Source organism: Drosophila simulans, chromosome X (genome assembly GCF_016746395.2).
Source record: "Drosophila simulans strain w501 chromosome X, Prin_Dsim_3.1, whole genome shotgun sequence".
Taxonomy (NCBI): domain Eukaryota; kingdom Metazoa; phylum Arthropoda; class Insecta; order Diptera; family Drosophilidae; genus Drosophila; species Drosophila simulans.
The window spans coordinates 6448063-6468112 of NC_052525.2; the positions used below are offsets into that span (position 1 = coordinate 6448063).

Below are 20050 nucleotides of genomic sequence, written 5' to 3' on the forward strand. Positions count from 1 at the left end.
GAGCGAAAAAAACACAAAATATAATACTGGGCCAGAAGCTGTCTCGCTTGCACCCGCACCGCTAAACGGGCTGGCCTTGCGCAACGCGCTCGCTTGCTCATACACACAGGCACAGTGCTCTTTAATCTCCAGAGTTTACGAAGAGAGTGATAAGGAGAGTGAGAGGGGAGAACACTCTCGAGCGGTCGCAAACGGAAAGGCCCCGCTTCGCAACGCGTCGTTTTGTTTCGTTTCATTTCGTTTCGTTTGCAGCCACAACAAGTTTTTCAGCAGAAGAGCACGCGTGCAAGCGAGACGGGCATACCAAAAAATAATGCCAACGCACACACACTCACAAATATCTAACCGTTAACCCATTAAGGTCTCTGCGGGCTGCCCTCAAAATAAAAATAAAAGAAAAGCAGAAACTGCCAAGATTTCAATAGATAAAAGAGATCGCCACCACCGATAAGGTTCTTCGGGGGATCAGCGATCTGAGGTTCTTCCAAAACTTTCATTATCTGCTACTATTTTTAGCAATGGGTTAATGTCATACCCTATTAGTCATCTAAACGAGACCTAAGAATGTATTGTTATGATCGTTTTCTGGATAAACACAGTATTTCATGTGAAAGTACAATAATACTTGGGTTAAATTACAATATGTTTGTATTTCTTACATTGTTTTATATTTTACTATGCAGAGAATTTTTTTCTTCAAAATCCACGAATCAGTGTAAAATCTTAAGTTATTTCTAATCATTGAAAATATTTTATTCAATTGTACGTCTGCAGTTATGTATGTTGAGTTGGTTTTGGAGGGAAATCCATTAAAATGTGTGTCATTGTGTGCGTGCCACGTGGTAATCGCTTACTGTGTTGGCTATTGGGATGAACCACCCTCCTACGAACATAATTGCAATTTTTTGTAGAACGCTATCTAATCCCATTTTGTTTGGTATTGTAATTTTTTACCCAATTAAGAAATTCATCAAACCGAAAAAATGTGTTTATTTTATAACAAGCATTATAACGCAACTTTACACGACTTGCTTATCTGGCTATGTCCCTCTCTTTCCCATCATCGCTCTGTCTCACTCGTTGCTTTTCGCACGCTACTCTGTTGCTGTTTTCATTTTTTTCCCATTTTTTTTTTTGTTAATTCATTATTGAGGCCAATTGAATTTGTGTGAAGCAAAGTGTGCGAGTGTGTGTGTATCTGACAGTGTGTGCGTGCGTGTGTGTGTGTCTAGCAGCGTGCTTGAATGAGTGACGCAGCGACGGAGAGACAAAAAGACGGACGGACTTGCCTGCGCTGCGCTGCTTGGACGAGTACCCGGCAAGAGACTATGCAACACGTTTAAATATGCGCAACCGACGAGCGACGAACAACAACACGAATGCCGAACGAAAGGGAGAGAGCACAGAAACGAAAAAAAATAACCGAACACAGACGCACGCACACATACCAGCGCAAGTAATTTGGAAGAAGAAGCAGATGACGGCAAAGAAGACGAAGCGAAAGAGGCGGCAAAAGCAAAAAGCAGCAGCTGAGCAGAGAGTTTGATGACGTCGCCTGCCAAAGTCTAACTGTTCGTGGCACGCAGACACACACACACACACACATGTACGGATGAACTGGCCATACCCGCTCCCCATTGCAAACCCCCTCCTCCCACCATCACTGCATTTTCTTTGCCTTTTTTCGCGTCTTTTTTATCGATGAGTGCTGGCTGTACTAGTGTTGTTCTTGTTGTTTGGGTCACAAGTTCGCGATGCCGGCTTATCCGAACTTTCAAATGACCTACAGTTGAGATACAAGTTAGAAGTGTATATAATATAAAATTAATTTTCAATATTGATTTTTCTTTAATATTTATGTACATATGTATGTACTTTCAATATACATATGTAACTTTAGTGGTAGGTAACCGCTGATAGGTAATCTAAACATTATGCATTAGCCAAAGTCATATGCCCATTAGTAATAGGTGTAGGGCACAACTTGCTGCGGGGAAAGCACACACCAAACGGAAAAACACGAGTAAATAAAATAAAATCGGTAGTAGCATAAATTTGAAAATATTTTCCATACCTTCACAGTATATAGCACCCAAGATTGCTATACATATGTACTTAGCTACATATTCTAACAAAATACATATATACCTACATACATATGTATGTATGTTCCAAGTTGAGAATATTGCAATGTAAAGAGACTAGTTCAGCATCTGCAGTTAATTTCTAAAAGGTACATGCATACATACATATGTATGCCGATCGGAAAAGCCTAATTGACCTCTTGGACATTGGCAAAGGTGTAAGCCATGTGTAGAGGGATCGAAGCCGAAGGGAGACCAGTGAGGACATTGGAGAAGGAGCAATATCAATTACAACGGGGAAGGGCGACCAGGTGGTCCTGCGTCCGGAGTTGCCAACTGTCACCGAAGGACACGGCGAAGAGGAGAGCGAGAGAAGTGGGGACGATGAGAAGGGAAGCGGAGGAGTAGGAGCAGAAGCAGGAGGTAAGATAGGGAAGAGGTGCAGACTAATTTATGACGCGTTCTTTAAAACACCTTTTTGTGCCGATTGACGGATACGATGAAAACTTACAGCAAAGCAATGCCAACCCAAACACACACACACACACGTGCAGAGGAAAATGCGGCAAAAAGAAAGTGGAGAAGAGAAGTGGAGTTCGGAAAGTTAGCAAGGGCTGGAAAACGCAGTAGGTGGAAGGAAGAGGGAAAGCCTGGTTAAAAGACAGAGAGAGCGAGAGAGAGAGAGCTACAGCAGCTGCAGCAGGCGAATGAAAGTGCATAAAAGGCAGCCAACTAAACTGTGCATCGGTATTGATATTTATGTGTATGTATTTACAATACATATGCATATACATATACATACATATATATGTATGCATGTGCCTTTGTGTGCAAACTTGGTAAGCACTTTTCATCTTCTTTTTTGAGACTCTTTTGTATGCTCGTGAATTGCAACTGCAACTGCAGCTAAACTACCAGGAATCTAGCGAGTGAATCCCAAAATGATAAGCAAAAGATGCGGATACTGATAATGAAAGCGGCAAGCAGAACGGGCTAAAACAACACAAAAACAACCGCAAAAACTTGATGGTGTAAAGTTGCGTTAAAGCCACATAGGCTTAACCCACTGTTTACCCGAACGAATTTGGCGATAAACATTTAAAAAATATACAAACGTGTAAATTGATATTTAACTGGAAATTGCAATAGTACCGGCTACTTGAACTGTTTGTAAAATTCCTTTGAAACAAAGCTTTAGTTAAGCTTAGGAAACACCTGTTCCGCCTGGTACTACCCTTATTTTCTACAGGTGAAATTCGTTGTGGCAATGCCCTAGACTTAAATGGAATATCCCCCAATAGGTAAGCATAATAGTTTAACATCCGCTTAACCATCTAACCCCAATTCGTGTTTCAAAATCCGAAATCATAAAAATACACACAAATTTCTATGCATATTCTGGTATAAGTTTCAAGCGCATTTAAAGTGTATCTTCCAAAAAGATAACCGAAGAGAAATAACGCCAAGCATTTCAACTCGAATGTTTGTTTTCCATCTAAAAAGTACTCACTTAGAGCGTTTGGTAATTGACACACAGAGGGTTAAAGGTGGCAATGGGGCGGTGGGTGTTGAAAGGAGTGGGTAAAATGCGGATGGGTGGGGGGATGTGGGCAAACGCTCACATTAACACCGGCACACCAACACTCAGTAACGCTCTCAGGTGCTGCGGGCGCATTAGCCGAAAGCAGAAAGCAAAGTGCAGCGGAGAGTGAGAAGAGGAGTGAAAAGCAGTGGGCAGAAGAGAGGTGATGTGAGTGGGAAGATTGCGGTGGAAAGTACTGCGGGTGGTGGGCGGTGCGCGTGAGGGGGGACCCGAGGTCGAACGGATGTCCGGTCCCCATTGATTGGCCAGAGTCCCCAATGAAAGGAGCAGTGAGTGGGGTAAGTTAATAGAGGCAAAGAGCTACGCAGCAAATCTGCATAATTTTAAGTTTGTGTTAAGAAACTATGTAGAACGACTTTCCCCTTAAACGTTTGGTGGCACAAATGCATTTACAAGAAAATGTTAGAGAAAATTCCAGAAGCAACGCGCACCAAAATTGAAAATAGCCATTAGACGCTGTCTAAGCCAAGTCAGTTTAAAAGTTTAAACATTGTTTACACATTCAGCAGTATTACTAACATTACTAAGTGGTAAGATCTATTGTTGGTTTTTATTTTTGTATATTGCCACCCTACATACATTCATATGTACAAACATCATAATACTCGGTAAGTCTTCCTAGTTCTACTTCTTTGTGCAGCAAATATCGCTATTCTGTTCCCTGCGCAATCGTGAAGCTTGCCAAAATCATAGCAAACGGCAGAGCCTCCCCTCCGCCTAACGCCCCAATCCTCCGTTTTGAACCACCCAACGCCCAATCCAATATTTCCCATTGATGGTTAAGCGAACGGGCTACATCCACGCATACATACATATGTACATGTGTACGCCTAGATTCATACATTCAGACAGACGCACACATGCAGGCACATGTTTAGTCGTGTTTACATAGCAAAGCGCGCACGAAACGGGGCCTTTCGTAACGCTCGCTTCTCACGCTGTCTCCCTCTTTCTCCCCTTACCCACCCATCGCACTTACACCCTCTCTCTCTCACTCTCGTACACTCTTCGTTCGCATCGATGGCGACTGACGACGTCGAATGCGTATACCCACCACTACAGATGCACATTTCGCACACTCTAACCGTTGCACATAGCCTCGTACATATAGATTTATGTATGTATACATATGTACATACATATATATCTACATATAGCATATGGCTAAATACGAATACCGCACTATTAGAAGGGGGTTTACATGGCCGTAGAGAAAAAAACAAAACAAAAAACATCTTCCACACAAAGTACGAGAAATACCCAAACACACTCACGCACAGCTGACTAATTAGCAAGGCAAAACACCAAAAATCAAAACCCCCACTCAAAATCAAGAGAGATGCCACGAAACAGGGAGCCCGTAGAACGAAAGAATGAAAGAAAGCCACGCACTGGAGAGTCTCGGTAAAAAGCCCGGGAGACACCTGAAACCAAAGCCGAGAGATACCAATAAACTGCAGTGCCTTCAATTGACATTCGGCTTTTGAATACCCTAAAAACTGATTGGATTGATATATACTTATATAAATTGTGTTTCGGTTTATATTGCGTAATCTTATTACACACATAAACAAATGATTGAATGAAAACAGGGTATAGAATTCATTTAGCTTTGCGAGTAGACCCTTTAATAGGCTACAGTTGGTTCTAAATAAAGGTAAGTGGACATTGCTTTAAGTAAAATATCACAATGTGTTTTGACACAACTGTACGTTTAGTTTTCGGGCCCAAAGAACACCTGCTTTGATCTGACTGTACTTCTCGGGACTCGGTATTAACTAGCAGTTAACTTTTTAGCCCCGTGTGATGGCGGCACAATGGAATTCGACTTGGACTCTTGGACCTGGCTAATTAAATTTTTTTTTTGGTAAATGTTTAGAGTCGGGGGCGACCTTTTGGAGCTGCGCCCGTTCGTGAACTCGTGTATTCGTTTGTTCGTGTTCGTGCTCGGTCGTTCCCGGTTTTCTCTGCCTTCTGGAACGGGGCCTGTCTTGAAAGCCGCAGAGCGCGCGAATACCGAAAACTTCTTGCATTCGATGGTGCGAAAGGGACGGGGAGAGTGATGGCATGTGGGAAAGGGAGAGGGCTAGAGCGAGGAGAGGTGGCCATCGAATGCTAAGCAGGGGCCTTTGCTTTTGCTTTTGGTGCTTGCCAAAAATAGAGCCGCCCCGCCACGCCTTCGCCCACAAAGAGCACCCACCCACCCACACCCGCACAAAAGCAACAACATCATCATCACACCACCAATACCAAAACCAATACCAATACTGTGACCCAGCCAGCTCTGTGTGAACATGTGTCAGTGTGTGCGGGTCTTGTATATAGCATAGCTTAAGCTTTCCTTGTACCGTGGTTCGACTGTCAGCGGAAAATGACCTTATTATATTATTATAGAGAAATAATATATACAAATAAATTTGTACAACTGCATGTTAACAGTAAACATGTAATAAGAAAACACTTAATTTAAAGTAAATTATCTATATTGCTTGCATTATTTTTTACACAATTTATATGAGTAAGCCACAAAGAAGATTGCCTTTTTGGATCTGTTTGATTCCCGGATTGTCTTACGTATTATATTTAAAATAATGCGAATTTAATAGCAAGTATAAAGAGTATAAAATGCTCGAATTCAACATATGTGTAGGGTATTTAAACAACTTAATTATGAGGTTAAAGATTCAACAAATAGTAATCTCTAATCCCATAAAATCGTATTATTTTTATAAAATTTTACTATCATACTGAATTGACAGAGATCCCTTAACTAATTTCAATAAGTTGCTTGTGCCTTAACCACTGTGGGTTGTAACTCGGCAGCTACGTTGACGTCGGCGTCGCAGCTTAGAGCTAGTCGATGAGCGGAAGGAGAGAGAGAGAGCAGGCGGTCGTGGGAAGGGGGCTAGCCGAATAGGGTGAGAGAGAGCGATGGCAGAGGAGGAAAATGCACAAGACGGGAGTGAGGGCGCAAAAGGGAGACGGACAGCAGCAACAACAATTCGGCAAAATGTTCGTGGCAGCGTTGCAGCGACGCCGACTGCGCTGCGGGTGTTTGTTTTTTTTCTCTTTCGTGTTTTCCGTTTTTCTTTTGCGCTCTGCATCCGCTGCCGCAGTAGGCGTCGCTGCCGTCGAGCGGCGTCAGTGTGGGTGAGCGCACGGCTGTTGGTTGTGTGTGTGCCGCACACATTTTTCAGTTGACTTCGTTGAAATAATTTTCGTAACAACGATCACACTCGTTTGTGTATTGCGAAGACGGGCGGACGTGCGTCGGCGTCGAATGCGGAACAAGCGCTAAAGCAAACTAGCGAAAAAGTGCGAATATCAAAAGAAAAGAGAACCAAAGAAATTGTTTTTTTTTTCACCACGAGCGTCGTCGCTAAAACAACAAAAAGGAATTAAATAAACCAAAAGCAAACGTGGAGAGAGAGAAAGCAGCAACTAAATATAACAACAAATGCATTAAATAGTGTTGTTTTTTTTGCCACACTGCCAAAATGCAGTTAGCGATTGTTTGTGTAAGTGTACCACATGCATACATAATGTATCAATTATATGCCAAAAACAACAACAGCAATAGCATTGTGTGCAAAATGTTAAAATGTGCTCGAAATACAACAAAAATAAGTGCGCGCATTAATGCACGCTGCCTTGCAAATGAAAACTTCTAATGTGTGTGTGGTTGTGTGTGTGTCAGCCGGCCAGTGTGACCGTTTGTGTGTCAGAAAGAGATGGAGCGAACAAGCCGGCTGTTTATTTTTTTCTAGTTCTGTTTAAATAACAAATAATACACTGGCCAAAAGAATTTCATTTTGATGTGTGAATAATTAAAAAAATCATTACATTACAGTCTTTGTTAAATATATATATGTGTACATACATACATGTATGAACACATATATAAATAAATACATAGACAATTTACATATCAAATTGAAATGATGGCAGTGCCAATGCGGTCGTCCTAACAAGTAAATTTTTCAATGCAGCTCCTGAAATAATACCAAACCAAAAGTGTGGATATCGAGAAGCCTGGAAAAGTACGAAAACGCAAGATTACATAGAGCGCGAGCGAGACAGCATTCTAGAGCAAAAGAGCGAGAGTGTGCGGAGGAGCGATGGCCAGCGAGGATGTGCAGATCACTAGCGTCATCGATGCCAATGGCCAGAGCCTACCGCTCCACGGCAACAGTTTGGGCGGTCCCCTGGGCCCGCCCGTCAAGCAGGAGCGTCCCGATGACGCCGAGATCCGCGAACTAGCAGCCAAAATGAAGGAGCAGCAGAAGCAACAGGCCGCCCAGCAGGCATCCCGTCAAGCGGCCATGCAGCACTCGAATGGGGGCGCCATTGCGGCATCCTCGGCCGGTGGCAACATGCAGCCGCCGATCACAAATGGCAATGGCCAGACCAATATCATGAACTACCTATCTCGTCATCAGAAACTACCCAACGGCACCATGCAAGTGGTGCCCGCCTTGGCCTCCAATGGCCGTTCGAATGGAGCCGTCAGCGACTCCGGCCCGGACAAGAAGTCCTCCACGGGACCCTGCGACGAGGAGTCCATTCAAGGCCACTTCGGCTGGGCTCAGTTCGGCAAGGTATCCATACCGTACATCTATCGCCAATCGGAGAAATACTGCTCCGTGCGCATGATCGAACTGAAACTGCTGGGCAAATACCTCAACTGCCTGCATCCGGATATCTACTCCAGCTGCACCTGCGTGCGCAGCTACTACATCACCGATGCGGAGGCCCGTCTCTTCATCGAGATCAATCATAAGCACTGCGACGGCGAGTTCGGTCGCGACATCTTCAACCAAAAGGATTTGGTGGTGCGTCTCAGTGACGCATCGAAGTTCTATCAGTTCCTGGATATTTGCTATAGGAAACTAGTCTCCGGCAGCAAGACGCCGTCGGAGAAGTGCGGCTTCATTCGCATCAACAAGGAGTCCGTGGTGCCCTACACTGTGCGCAACAATCAGCAGGTTGTGCCGCTCTTTTACTTTGAGGGCGAGACCGAGAATCTAAAGACCAAGGCGGAGCTGCTCAATGGCTGGGACCTGGCATATCTAAAGTTCTGCTGCAAGGTGCAGGGCATACGCAACGAGCTCTTCTCCAGCGAGAATGTGGCCGTGATTTCGCTGACGGACATCAAAAGCTACTTCCCAAATGGCACCGAATTCGAGGACTACTGGCCCAGCAAGGTGGTTGACTCCAATCTGCTCATTGGCAATCGGGCCAATGTCAACAACTCGGTCAACTGGACCCGTCAACCCTCGGCGCCGCCTCCAAAAGTGACAACCTCCGTTTCCGGATCGTCCGGCCCTTCCTCCTCCAGCGGCGGCAACATGGGCCAGAACACATCATCCGCATCATCGTCCGCGAACACCGCCGGTGGCCAACAGGTGACCTCAAAATCTCAGCAACAGCACGCTGCCTCTGCCGCCGCAGCTGCGGCGACGGCGCATCAACAGCATCTGATGAAGCAACGCGCCGCCGCAGCAGCAGCTGCCGCCGGCGCCAATGGTGTGGCGAATGCGGCCAACAGTTTTGGGGCAGCCGCGGTGGCGGCCTTCAATTCCCAGGCGGCGGCAGCGGCGTCGATGCTCCAGCAGTCGCAGGGCAACAACAGGATGCTTTCGCAGGCCACCGTCCAGGCATTGGCCAGCAGCGGATGGATGTCCGGACAGACAAACCTGCAGCTCCACGCCCAGATGATGGTGAGTTGAGCACTAGATTGAGCACTAGGCTAATGTAACTTAATATGTCCGTACACAGGCGCACGTTTTCCTCCAATTAATGTACAATGTTTATCAAGCATCGGGATATCAAAGCTATCAGCAAAAATTGAGAAGTAATACCCAATCGTAATCTGAAATATAATATCAACGTTGCTATGGTATTATTGTGTAACCCAGCTACTGGACAATAATACCTGGAAAGTCGAGACTTCTTTAAAGTAATGCGAGTCGTTGTTTATGAAACGTTTGTGATATTACACTTTAATGCAGCTCCCTTGTGAATTGGCATTTTATTTTTTTTTCGGAAAATGTTAAAAGGATGCAATCTGGCTTGTTGTCACTAAGAGTTACTATTTGATACTGGAATCCTTCGGCTCAAAATTAAAATGAATGACGTTTCCGGTACTTAATTGGGTGCTTTCGAACACTACGAATAACAAATTATCCAACACTCCTTACATTAGTAATGACACACACCAAAGTTAAATTACTTCTATTGTAATGTTATATTATAAAGATTAAAAATGAACTGCTTAGAATGGCATTTAAAACTAGTTATTTGACTATCATTGAAATAGAAAATCCAGGCCCGACTTTGGTGGAGACCAGTTCGAAAATGGTGGAAATGGGATGTATTGGGGGTATTGGATGTATATGTGGCGTACAGAGGGTTTTCTCTAGAGAGTGCATGGCCGTGTTTTGTTGGCCTTGCTTGTAATGATACACAAACTGACATGCTGGGCTGTACATATGTACATCGTACATATATAAATCGCTGTTTGTATTAGCGTGTTTTTTTTTTCTAGCTGATTTTTTCACAGTTTGGCAACAGCGCAGCAGCAGCGTTCGACGGCATCAAAAACTAGGTCATCAGTATAGTGTGCATAGGAGAGTGGCTCCATCTCCCTCTATGCCCATCCCCATCTCTTTCCCCCCACTGGTGCCCTCTCTTTCCCGCTTTGGTTGTGCATATGTGTGTGTGTGCTGGCCACAACCTGTTGATGTTGCTGCTGTTGTTGCTGTCACTACAGTCGAACTTCTATAAAGTAAACTTCCCTTCTAACGAAAGAAAGATGTTTGTTTTACAAACATTTTACCACATTTTTCATAAATTTTTAATACATTAAAATTCATTTGCGTTTGAAATATTCTTAACATATCTACAACTTGAGCAGTTTGTTTTGACCTTCCAAATGAAAATCGGCCTCCAACGCAAAAAAAGTAAACACAAAAAAAAAAAAGAAATACTTGCCGTCTAGATACTCGTTATGAGTAATGGCAATCTTATCAAATCTGAGACCTGAAAACGTAATTCTAATCGCCTACTAAATCGTTCACGTAGCACGAAAAGTCTTTAAGCGTCTAATGGTCGCAATTAATTAATCGATTGTTGTTGCTGAACTAATTCGCAGTGCCAATAACTTCCGCCTTCTTTGCATTCATAATTGTTAATTATGCACAACAATTCGCCATAATTGCCACACATGGTAAAGTAGGTCATCGCAACAATTAACTAATGGGTTATATTTATATATATATAAACAAATCAAAGGAAAAAGCCATGTAACATGTAATTCCATTGAATTATATTACTTTAGTTTAGTTTTTAAAAATGATGATAAGTGTCAACCCTTTCAAGTGTTCTTCATAGCGAGTTTTTCCTGATTCTCATCTTTTTTTTTAGGCGCAGCAAACGCATGCGAACGCCAATCGCGTGGGAAGCTATCGGGAGCACATGAACAACCTGATGATGAGCGGCAGCAGCCGGCAGCCGTATTCCTACAACAGTCCCGCGATCTCCATGTCCTCGGTGAACAACCACAGTGGGGGTGGTGGGAATGCCCCACCTCCGCTCGTCCGCTCGGCGGCGGGTCAAAATGCCAACCACATGTAAGTAGAACCATTGTTTTAAATCTTCTCCACCCACCCCACCCCCACCCCTCCCACTACTATCCTTTGAAAATTCAAACCAAAAAAGAAATTTAACAAAAAAAAAAAAAGAAAAAAATTTGATCTTTTTGATTCTCTATTTGATTTTGCCTTTCCTTATGACTATTTATATTAATTACATTTGGTACGTTGATTTTATTTAAAATCTCGAATATAAATGCGCAGAAATTGTGTTTTTCAAGTTTTGTTGTAATTCGTTTTTGCCAATATCTATACTCTATTTTTTCGCTGTTGTTGTTTATATTATACATATAAAATACACACATTTTTACTAAGTCGCTCTAAGGGTTGAGTTCTCAATGTCTAGGCTTAAATGCATCTAATGCCATTTTCGATGCCCCCGAAAATCGATAAGCTGAAGGACGTGGCAAGCTTAATTAGCGGTATAATAGATCTTTGAAATAACGCTTAGTAGTCAGTAATTGTGTAAAATGCTGGGTGTAGTGGGGGGAATTGCAGGCTGGACATTGAGAAATCGCTGCTTAGGTCTAAATTGCTCTGCCATTAGGGTGTCACACGATTTTTCGAATATCTCAGGACAGTCGATATAATTTTGTTGTTTTTATTTATGCTCTTTTCTAAGCAAAAAATCTATAAAATATAATAATATTGCACCGATTGTTTTTCCAATTCTCAATGTTACATACATACCATATATAATAATGAACCATACCGAAATCGGCGTTTGTGCACGCATTTTATTTCAAGTTTTGATCTGTGTTCTTTACCGAATTACAATAAATATACAAAATAATACTCGTTCCTAGCATAACTTCTCTCTGCTCTTTGTTTTTTGCCTTTCAAAGTCATGCAACACATCAAGTCAATTACTCTACCGAACAACATTTCCCTTTCGAAATAAAAGTATAGATGTTTGTTGACGAAAAGCCAAGAATAAATATGGTTTCTAACTGAATGTTTTTGTGTCCATATTCAAGCACTTATTACCTGTTGTTTGCATTGTATGATAATCTATTCGAGTTTGAAACTTAAATTCATTCGTTTTAACGTATGTTAACTAAATGGCTAGTCTTAATATGGGCAAAGATACATTTTCTCCCCTTTTCTTGTTGTAGATTTCAAGCCGATATAGGGGACGCCGGTGTCCGAAACGAATTTGATTTTATGTTTTTCAAAATAATTACCTAAACACACACCAATCATACCAATAAAGTCCCAATTACCCCCATAACATATTCCGAAAAGACAACAAAAAATACGAAATTTAAACTTTACTAACCAATTCGAAACGACTACTTTTTGCAAATACTTGACGAGCTTTTGTTCTCTCTTTTTATTTTCGGGTCTCCAGATTCCGAACCTCTTACGGCATGCATTAGGGTGGCTCAAGAAAGGCTCAAAAAAGTAGAGTGAAATAAATAAGCTATCGGTATCGGAGGCGCGCTAAGGTGGAGAATATATCGCTCGCATTGGGATTACGCGGTACTACCCGATCGACTAACACCACCGCCTACTACTCTACTCCATAAATAAGTCCGTAGAACTAAACCCAAACATAAACACACACACACACACACACACACACACAAACGCTCACACCCACCCACACAAGCATCTGTACATACATCATGTTGTAGAGTTTTCCTATAAACCGAAAGTATCCCTAGCGATTGCATGACCTCTCCGACTTGATTAAGATAAAAATGAACGTAGAATTAAAGTCTTTATAATCATTATATATACGTACCTAATTGTACTTGTTTCTTTGTCAATGGAATGATGATGATTTCGTTATAACCTTACTTTGTATATTATTATGATAATACCTTTTTCTGGTTTGCTCTTAAAACTTCTTCTTTTTTTTTTTTTCTTATTTGTATGATAAAATAGTAACTTAATGTTAAAACGGAACTACAACATATTTTGAAAAACATAAATTCGCATAATAAAAGAGAAAATACCGAAATGATTTACGTTTCCAATATGGTTAAATATATATTTAATATATATAAATGCAACAAACAAAAAACATGTCTACATTTATTTAATGGCTGTGTGTACTGACTACCCCTAATGTTATCACACACACACAAGCTCTCTCACACATGCATCAGAAACAACACACACATACACACGTGGTATGACTCACGACTTGTGACGAACGAAAAAGTTAAAATATACATATATAGATACATATATATACGGTATATACAAATGTATATTCCCACATATATACAAAAGGGGAAACATACAAATCAGCCAGCAGCAGCAACAACAACGAGAACAAGCTTTTATTGGTGGTGGCAGGTTTTTTTAACCCCGTTTGGCCCCACCCACCCCTTTCCCACCCTCACACAAACACACACAGAAACACTACTAAAACAAAAAGATACAAAGTACAGTGAAAGATCCTAGATACATTATATATAATGCGTGTAAAAAAGTTGAAGTTATAATACTTGAAAATTGTTTGACAATCGATAAAACTTGGCTTAAAAACTACAGGAAGACCATAATTAAATGGGAAAAAATCAAAAAAGTGAGGCAAAAGCTTTTCGAAAGCTTTTTTAACCGATTAATATCTATTTCATCTCATGAAATTACATAAAAACACACAACACAAAGCCTATCAAATTAGTAAAATGTCGTTAATTTATATGAATAAACGAAGCAATAAAATATTTTTTAAAGAGTTATCAATTTGGTGACTATATTTTAGTAAACAGTTCAAAAGAGCATAGAGAAAGAGCAAAGTAATAAATTGTAAATGCTTAAACTTTTGTTTTGAGAGATTGAGAGAAAGAGCAGAGCGACCAAACACAACAAAATTAATTAATTTCTTCATTAATACAATGAAATCACGAATCGGGTATAATAAAAACCAACGATAATTGACTATCGCCACCTGGTTTTCTCTCATTTGTTTTCTCATCGGCAGCCGTCGAGCGCAAAGGCCAAGGCAATCGCGATATCGATGTCTCCGATATGTTTAATCGGCAATGCAAGTGCAAGTTTGCGGATGCAGATGAAGAGAAGAAGAAGAGTGAGAGTGAGAGCAAGAGAGAGAAAGAAACCCGCCAACGTGAATCAAGAAATTAAAGAAAACAAGAAAGCATACCAAACAAATAATTTTCCAGTGTCTATAGTCTTGGCAAATACAACAAATACAACAAAATCGATTGAAAAATGCAATTTAGGCGAATAACTTACACAAAACTTAAAAACAATTGTAAATAAAAATCAAGCTTAAAAAAAAAGATAAAAAAGGGGCGGTCACCTCGACTTATGTATTGTATATAATGTTTCTAGGTCAAATGTCGAGCAGTCAATGGTGCAACAACAACAGCAACAGACACAACAACAACAACCGCAACAACAACAACGACACCAGAACAGCACATTTAACAACCACAACAACAACCATGCACCACAGCAACACTCTTCACCAAACAGCCAGACCAATAGTAGCCACCATCATCATCATCAACAACAGCCACAACATGCCTTAGCCAAAAGTCTCAGCAGCAGCAACAACAACAGCAGCGGCAACAGCGGCAGCAACACCACCAGGAACAGCAACAGCAGCAACAACTCCAGTTCGGCGGCCGCTGTGGCAGCTGCTGCTGCCGCCGGCTACGTGCAAGCTCTCTTGGGAGGCGGCGGCGGTGCCGGGGGCGTGGCTGGTGGCGCTGGCGCCGGCAGCAATGCCTTCAACTACAACCTGCCCTCAACCCGAGCGGATTACACAAATCTAGCGCTGTGGAATCAACTAACGCCCGCCCAACGTCTGCTCATCAGCCAGCAGCTGAAAGGTGCCAGTCCAACTGGATCTGGTGGTAATATCACCAGCGGCACCGCATCCAGCCATGCCGCCGGCAAGCAGAACTTCCCAGCCTTGCCCTCCCTGCCGCTGGATACGGATCTGATTACCATGCTGGACTATAACAATCCCAATAAGGCAAATAAAAGTCAGAAGAGTGCTGGAGGTGTTACCTTTACCAAGCCCATTGTGCCACCGCTGATACCAGATGGTTCGGGAGCTGAAATAACGCTGACCAAAAGCAGAAGAGCTGGAGGAGGTGGTGGTGGTGATGGTGGCGGCGGCGGAGGTGGAGGCGGAGTAGCCGCCGCCGGAAGTGGCACTACCATACCGCTGAATTCCACGCAAGCACTCGAGGATTTTGAAAAGAAGTTTACTGTGATGACGGACGAAATGCGGGCTGTTATACAAAAAGTTTTGGCCAATCCGGATCTCTCGACATTCATACAAACGAATTCCAGCAGCAATAATAGTGCAAATCAGAATCACCTGGTGCCTTCGTATATATCGCCACCCATGTCGCCCTCCGTGGGCGGTTTGAACATGGGGATGGCCATGAGCAATGTGGCCACACTGACCTTGGCCTCCAATCCGAATGTGACAATAACACCACAGTTGCCCGGACACTTTCTGCACTCGCCATCGAGTTCGTGCTCCAGTTCGAGTGCCTCGAATACGGCGCCATCTCCGTTGAGCAGTGGCGGCGGCGGCGGCGGGGGATCAGGTGGGGCGGGTGGAGCAGGCGGGGCATCCAGCGGTGCGACTGGGCGGCAAAAGAGCGTGATTTGTTCGACCAAAAGCAATAATCTACCCATGGCCATACTCTCGCTAGCTAGCAATAATTCAGGTGGGGTTAGTTCAAATTCAGGAGTACGACGGAATAACAATAATACTAATAGTAATTATGGGCGTCAGACACACAGCCAAAGTAGTAGTAACCACAGCAATACACAAACAACAAGCACTCAACAACAAAGCACACCCACTGACGTAATCGATCTGTCCTCCTCCCGAAGGTCACTAGCTGCATCGGCGGCCTATTTGCAGCAACACTCGTCGGCGGTCGCCCAGCAACAGGTGGCGGCGGCAGCGGTCGCCCAGCAACAACGTTTGGCCGCCGTCGCCGCCCATCATGCCCAGCAGAATGGACGCAGTTCCTCGAATTCGAGTAATTCAGGCAGCTCGGCGAATTCATCGGGTAACAACAATGGAACAAGCAACTCCGGTTCCTCGGGAAATGGCTCAAACGGCAATGGCAATGCCTCCTCGAACAGCGCCTCCATGCATCTGCAGCGTCATGCGGCCCTTGCTCATGCTGCGGCGGCGGCGAATGCGGCAGATAGTGCTCAGCGGCTGTGCGTCATACCCGAAATACCCACCAACAACATGAACCTGACGCCCTACAAGGTGCTCAAGGTGTGCGTGGACAAGCATCTGGTGCCCTGCATCAACATGAAGGCCTACAACGAATCCGAGCAGCTGATGACGCTCATCGAGTTCCAGAAGAACTTCTTCCCCTCGGTGCCGCTGGATCATTGCAAGCGATTGATCGAGGCCCTCGGCGTGGAGCTCTACAAGGCAAATCGGTGAGTTTTGATAACATAAGTTTGTACTTGAAATGCATTGCTTAATGTATTATGTCCGATCCAATTTTACAGGCGACAAGTGCAGATCCTGATGGAGTACGATCGCAACTACAACGAGAACATGCCACTGGTGCAGGTGCGCGACATCATCAAGTACATGACACAGCTGACCTTCATGACGCGCCAGTCGGAGCAGCCGCCGGCCAAGAGGACGCGCACGAGCTAGGAATTAAGCTGGGGAGCACAACATTTGCCACCAACAACAACCACAATAGCCACAGGCACAGGCACAGGCACACCAAAAACGCCACCATTAAGCACAGCAGCCACAACAAGCAGCCACGCAACTGCCACAGTTTACTCACGAACAACAACAGCAGCGGCCGCAGCGATAGCACCACCAACTTCGGTGGCAGCCACATCGTTGAGGAGACGGGCGCTCACACCGCCAGCGAATGTTAGTGGTGATGAAGTGCTGGCCAGGTGGAGGGCACTAGCGCCACCGCCAGCACCGGCAGTTCCTGCCACACCACCCGGAGCAGGAACCATTGGATCTCCTGCACTATCAGCAACACCTGTACACACCACCAGCAACACACACGAAATGTTGTACTCCCACAACCCACACCCGCACCCGCACCACCAAGCAGCCCAGCAGCACCACCATCAGCAGCAGCACGAGCATCAGCGTTTGCTAAAAAAGCGCCAGCATGCCGAGCAGACGGCGGCCAAGAATCCGCGCACTGCTGCAGCTGCCGCCCAGAAAATGGCCGAAGTAGAGCACGCCTATCTATCGAATTTGTATGGCAAGGCGGCGGCCAGCATGCTAAGTCCACCCTTGGGCAATGTCCTGCCCGAGTGGGAACAGCAGAGGCAACGAAGGACACAGGCGGCAGCACCACCGCCGCCCCACCAACCGCAGCAGCATCCGCATCAGCAACAGCAAACGCAGCAGCAACCGGCGGCTGCAGCGGCAGTGGCGGCGCCACCCCAACGACATATAATGCATCGCCGGCATAGCGTGTGTGCCGCTGGACTGGCCAGTCTGTCGCCTGCTTCCTCGACGCACTCCTCATCGACGGCCTCGCCCACAACGGCGGCGGCAGCGGCCCTGGCCGCCGCATCCTACTACGGCAGTGCGGCGGCAGCGGCGGCGGCGGCATTTACGGCACCATATCAGCACCATCATCATCATCATGCGGCAGCGGCTGCTGCGGCGGCACATCATCATGCAGCAGCAGCAGCGGCAGCGGCGGCAGCAGCAGCGGCCCATCATACACATGGTCAGCCATCGCCCACCATATATCCACCCACTCCGCCGCCATCGGCGCCGTGGGTGCATCCATGGTATGCCGGCGATGCGGCCTTCTGAGCGAGAGATCGTAGATAGAATAGATCGTAGACAGATGAAAGTGAATGGGGCGAGCAACTCAAGCCCCAAACTGTACATTCGAGTTTCTAGTTTGTTAAGCTATTTATTAAACGACGAAAGGAATATAACAATATCTATTTAGATGATGAGAGCTCCAAACATTTTTTTTGCGCGCCTGTCTGGAGAAGATTAGTGTGTAAGTAGGCTAACTAAAACAATTTCTGGGCATTATATGCCAACTAAACAATAACCAAGGGATAACCTTATCGATGATATATGGACTAAAGGGATTTCGTTTGGTCAAAACAACAACAGCAAAACAACAAGCAAACAAACAAATAAACAAACCAACAAACATTTTCAAATGAGAACTCAAAGAACTGATTACATTTTATTATCAAAACACACAGAGAGAACCATAAGTTTTCGTTTCTTGATTCGTTCGGAATTAATTTTCGTTTAAAAGTTTAAAGTTTAAAAGTCTTTTCTAGAAATATTTACATACATTAACAGATATACATGTTATATGCTATACATATGTAATATATAAGTAAAGCCAATAAACTCGTCATATTGTAAGCAAGAAATTAAATTTCTTGCGTTTCAAAACTATGCAAAAACTACCAACTACCATAAAAACTAAAAACAAAAACCAAAACAAAAAACAGCAACTAAAAGAAAGCAACTATTCAAGAATTGAGTCAAATTTTGTAAGCTAGAAAAGAGATCCGCAGATCCTGAGAAATTCCATTCAATATTCATTATCGTCACATCATTATCATCAAAAGTTCCCATTCGAGCAGCAAAGCATAAATCCTAAGCAAATGTAAAATTTAACAATTTCCAAATCTAAAAGTAACATAAAAAGCTACAACTAAAAATTAAAAAAAGCAGAAAACAAAATGATAAGCTGAGAAGGAGAGAACCCACAAAAACAAACAAAAACCAGAAAACTATGTTTAAAACATACAAAAAATACAACCCTAATATAAATATGAAAGCGATTATGTTATATACAGTGAATGTATATCGAAAACTATATGTATGTATACCTAAATATCCGTTTTATGGATTTAAGAATTTTTTTATCAGTTTTTTTTTTCGTGAAACATAAGCATATTTATTAAACCCGTTACTCGTAGAGTAAAAGTATGCAACAGGCAGAGGAAAACGTTTCCGACCATAAAAAGTATATAAGGATTAATAGCCGAGTCAATCTGGTCGACGCCCACATTTGGAAAAAAAATTGTTGGATATTTTTTCATAATTTTATGAGTCGTTTTGAACAATTTTTAAAAATTTTTCTCATTTTGTATCTATCGATATCCCGCAAATTCGAGTTCGCATTCACACTAGATGAGTAACGGGTATCTGTTAGTCGGGGAAATCGACTATATCATTCTCTCTTGTTTATATTGTATTCCTGATGTTGCACTGTTCATTTCCGTTTGCTTTGCTCGCGCTACTCATTTAAATCCATTTAAGTATAGTGCTGTTATTAAATATTATCTTGGGCAATTGTTTAAAGGAATTCGCATTGTAAGACATACCCACGAAGACAGAGAGAGAAAACAAAGTAAAATTATGATTATCATCTTTATTATTGTTAGGTTTAAAAGCCGTCAAAGTATTTATCAAAGTGTGTTTTCATTTTTGGCAGTGCAGCAAAAAACTAAAAGCATAACGGAAAATAAAGAAATGAAGCAAAACTAAACAGAATCAATATCAAAAATGGTCTTTTCTTTGCTTTAAGTGGGAAAATTTAAATTATTATCAAAGTGGCGCCCGTATATGCGCTGTTAACTTTGCAAAAAGCTCTGTCCTGAGCTTTTTTGGAGCGAATGCTGAAAAGCGCTTGTAGAGCTTTTAAGGACAGATATTGCTATTCAACCACCGAAGTCATGCCAGATTATTCTATTTATTAATAATGCTT

The 20050-nt window shown here is 43.2% G+C and overlaps 1 protein-coding gene across 1 annotated transcript; it reads left to right on the top strand.

The window, feature by feature from the left end:
* Window positions 1-6782: 6782 nt before the first annotated feature.
* LOC6725322 lies at window positions 6783-19849 on the top strand. Its single transcript, XM_039297710.2, is given in 5 exon segments — window positions 6783-7205; window positions 7677-9407; window positions 11113-11318; window positions 14649-16745; window positions 16818-19849. Coding segments are annotated over 4 exon segments (5205 nt in total). The 5' UTR covers window positions 6783-7205; window positions 7677-7805; the 3' UTR covers window positions 18118-19849.
* The last annotated feature ends 201 nt before the right edge of the window (window positions 19850-20050 follow it).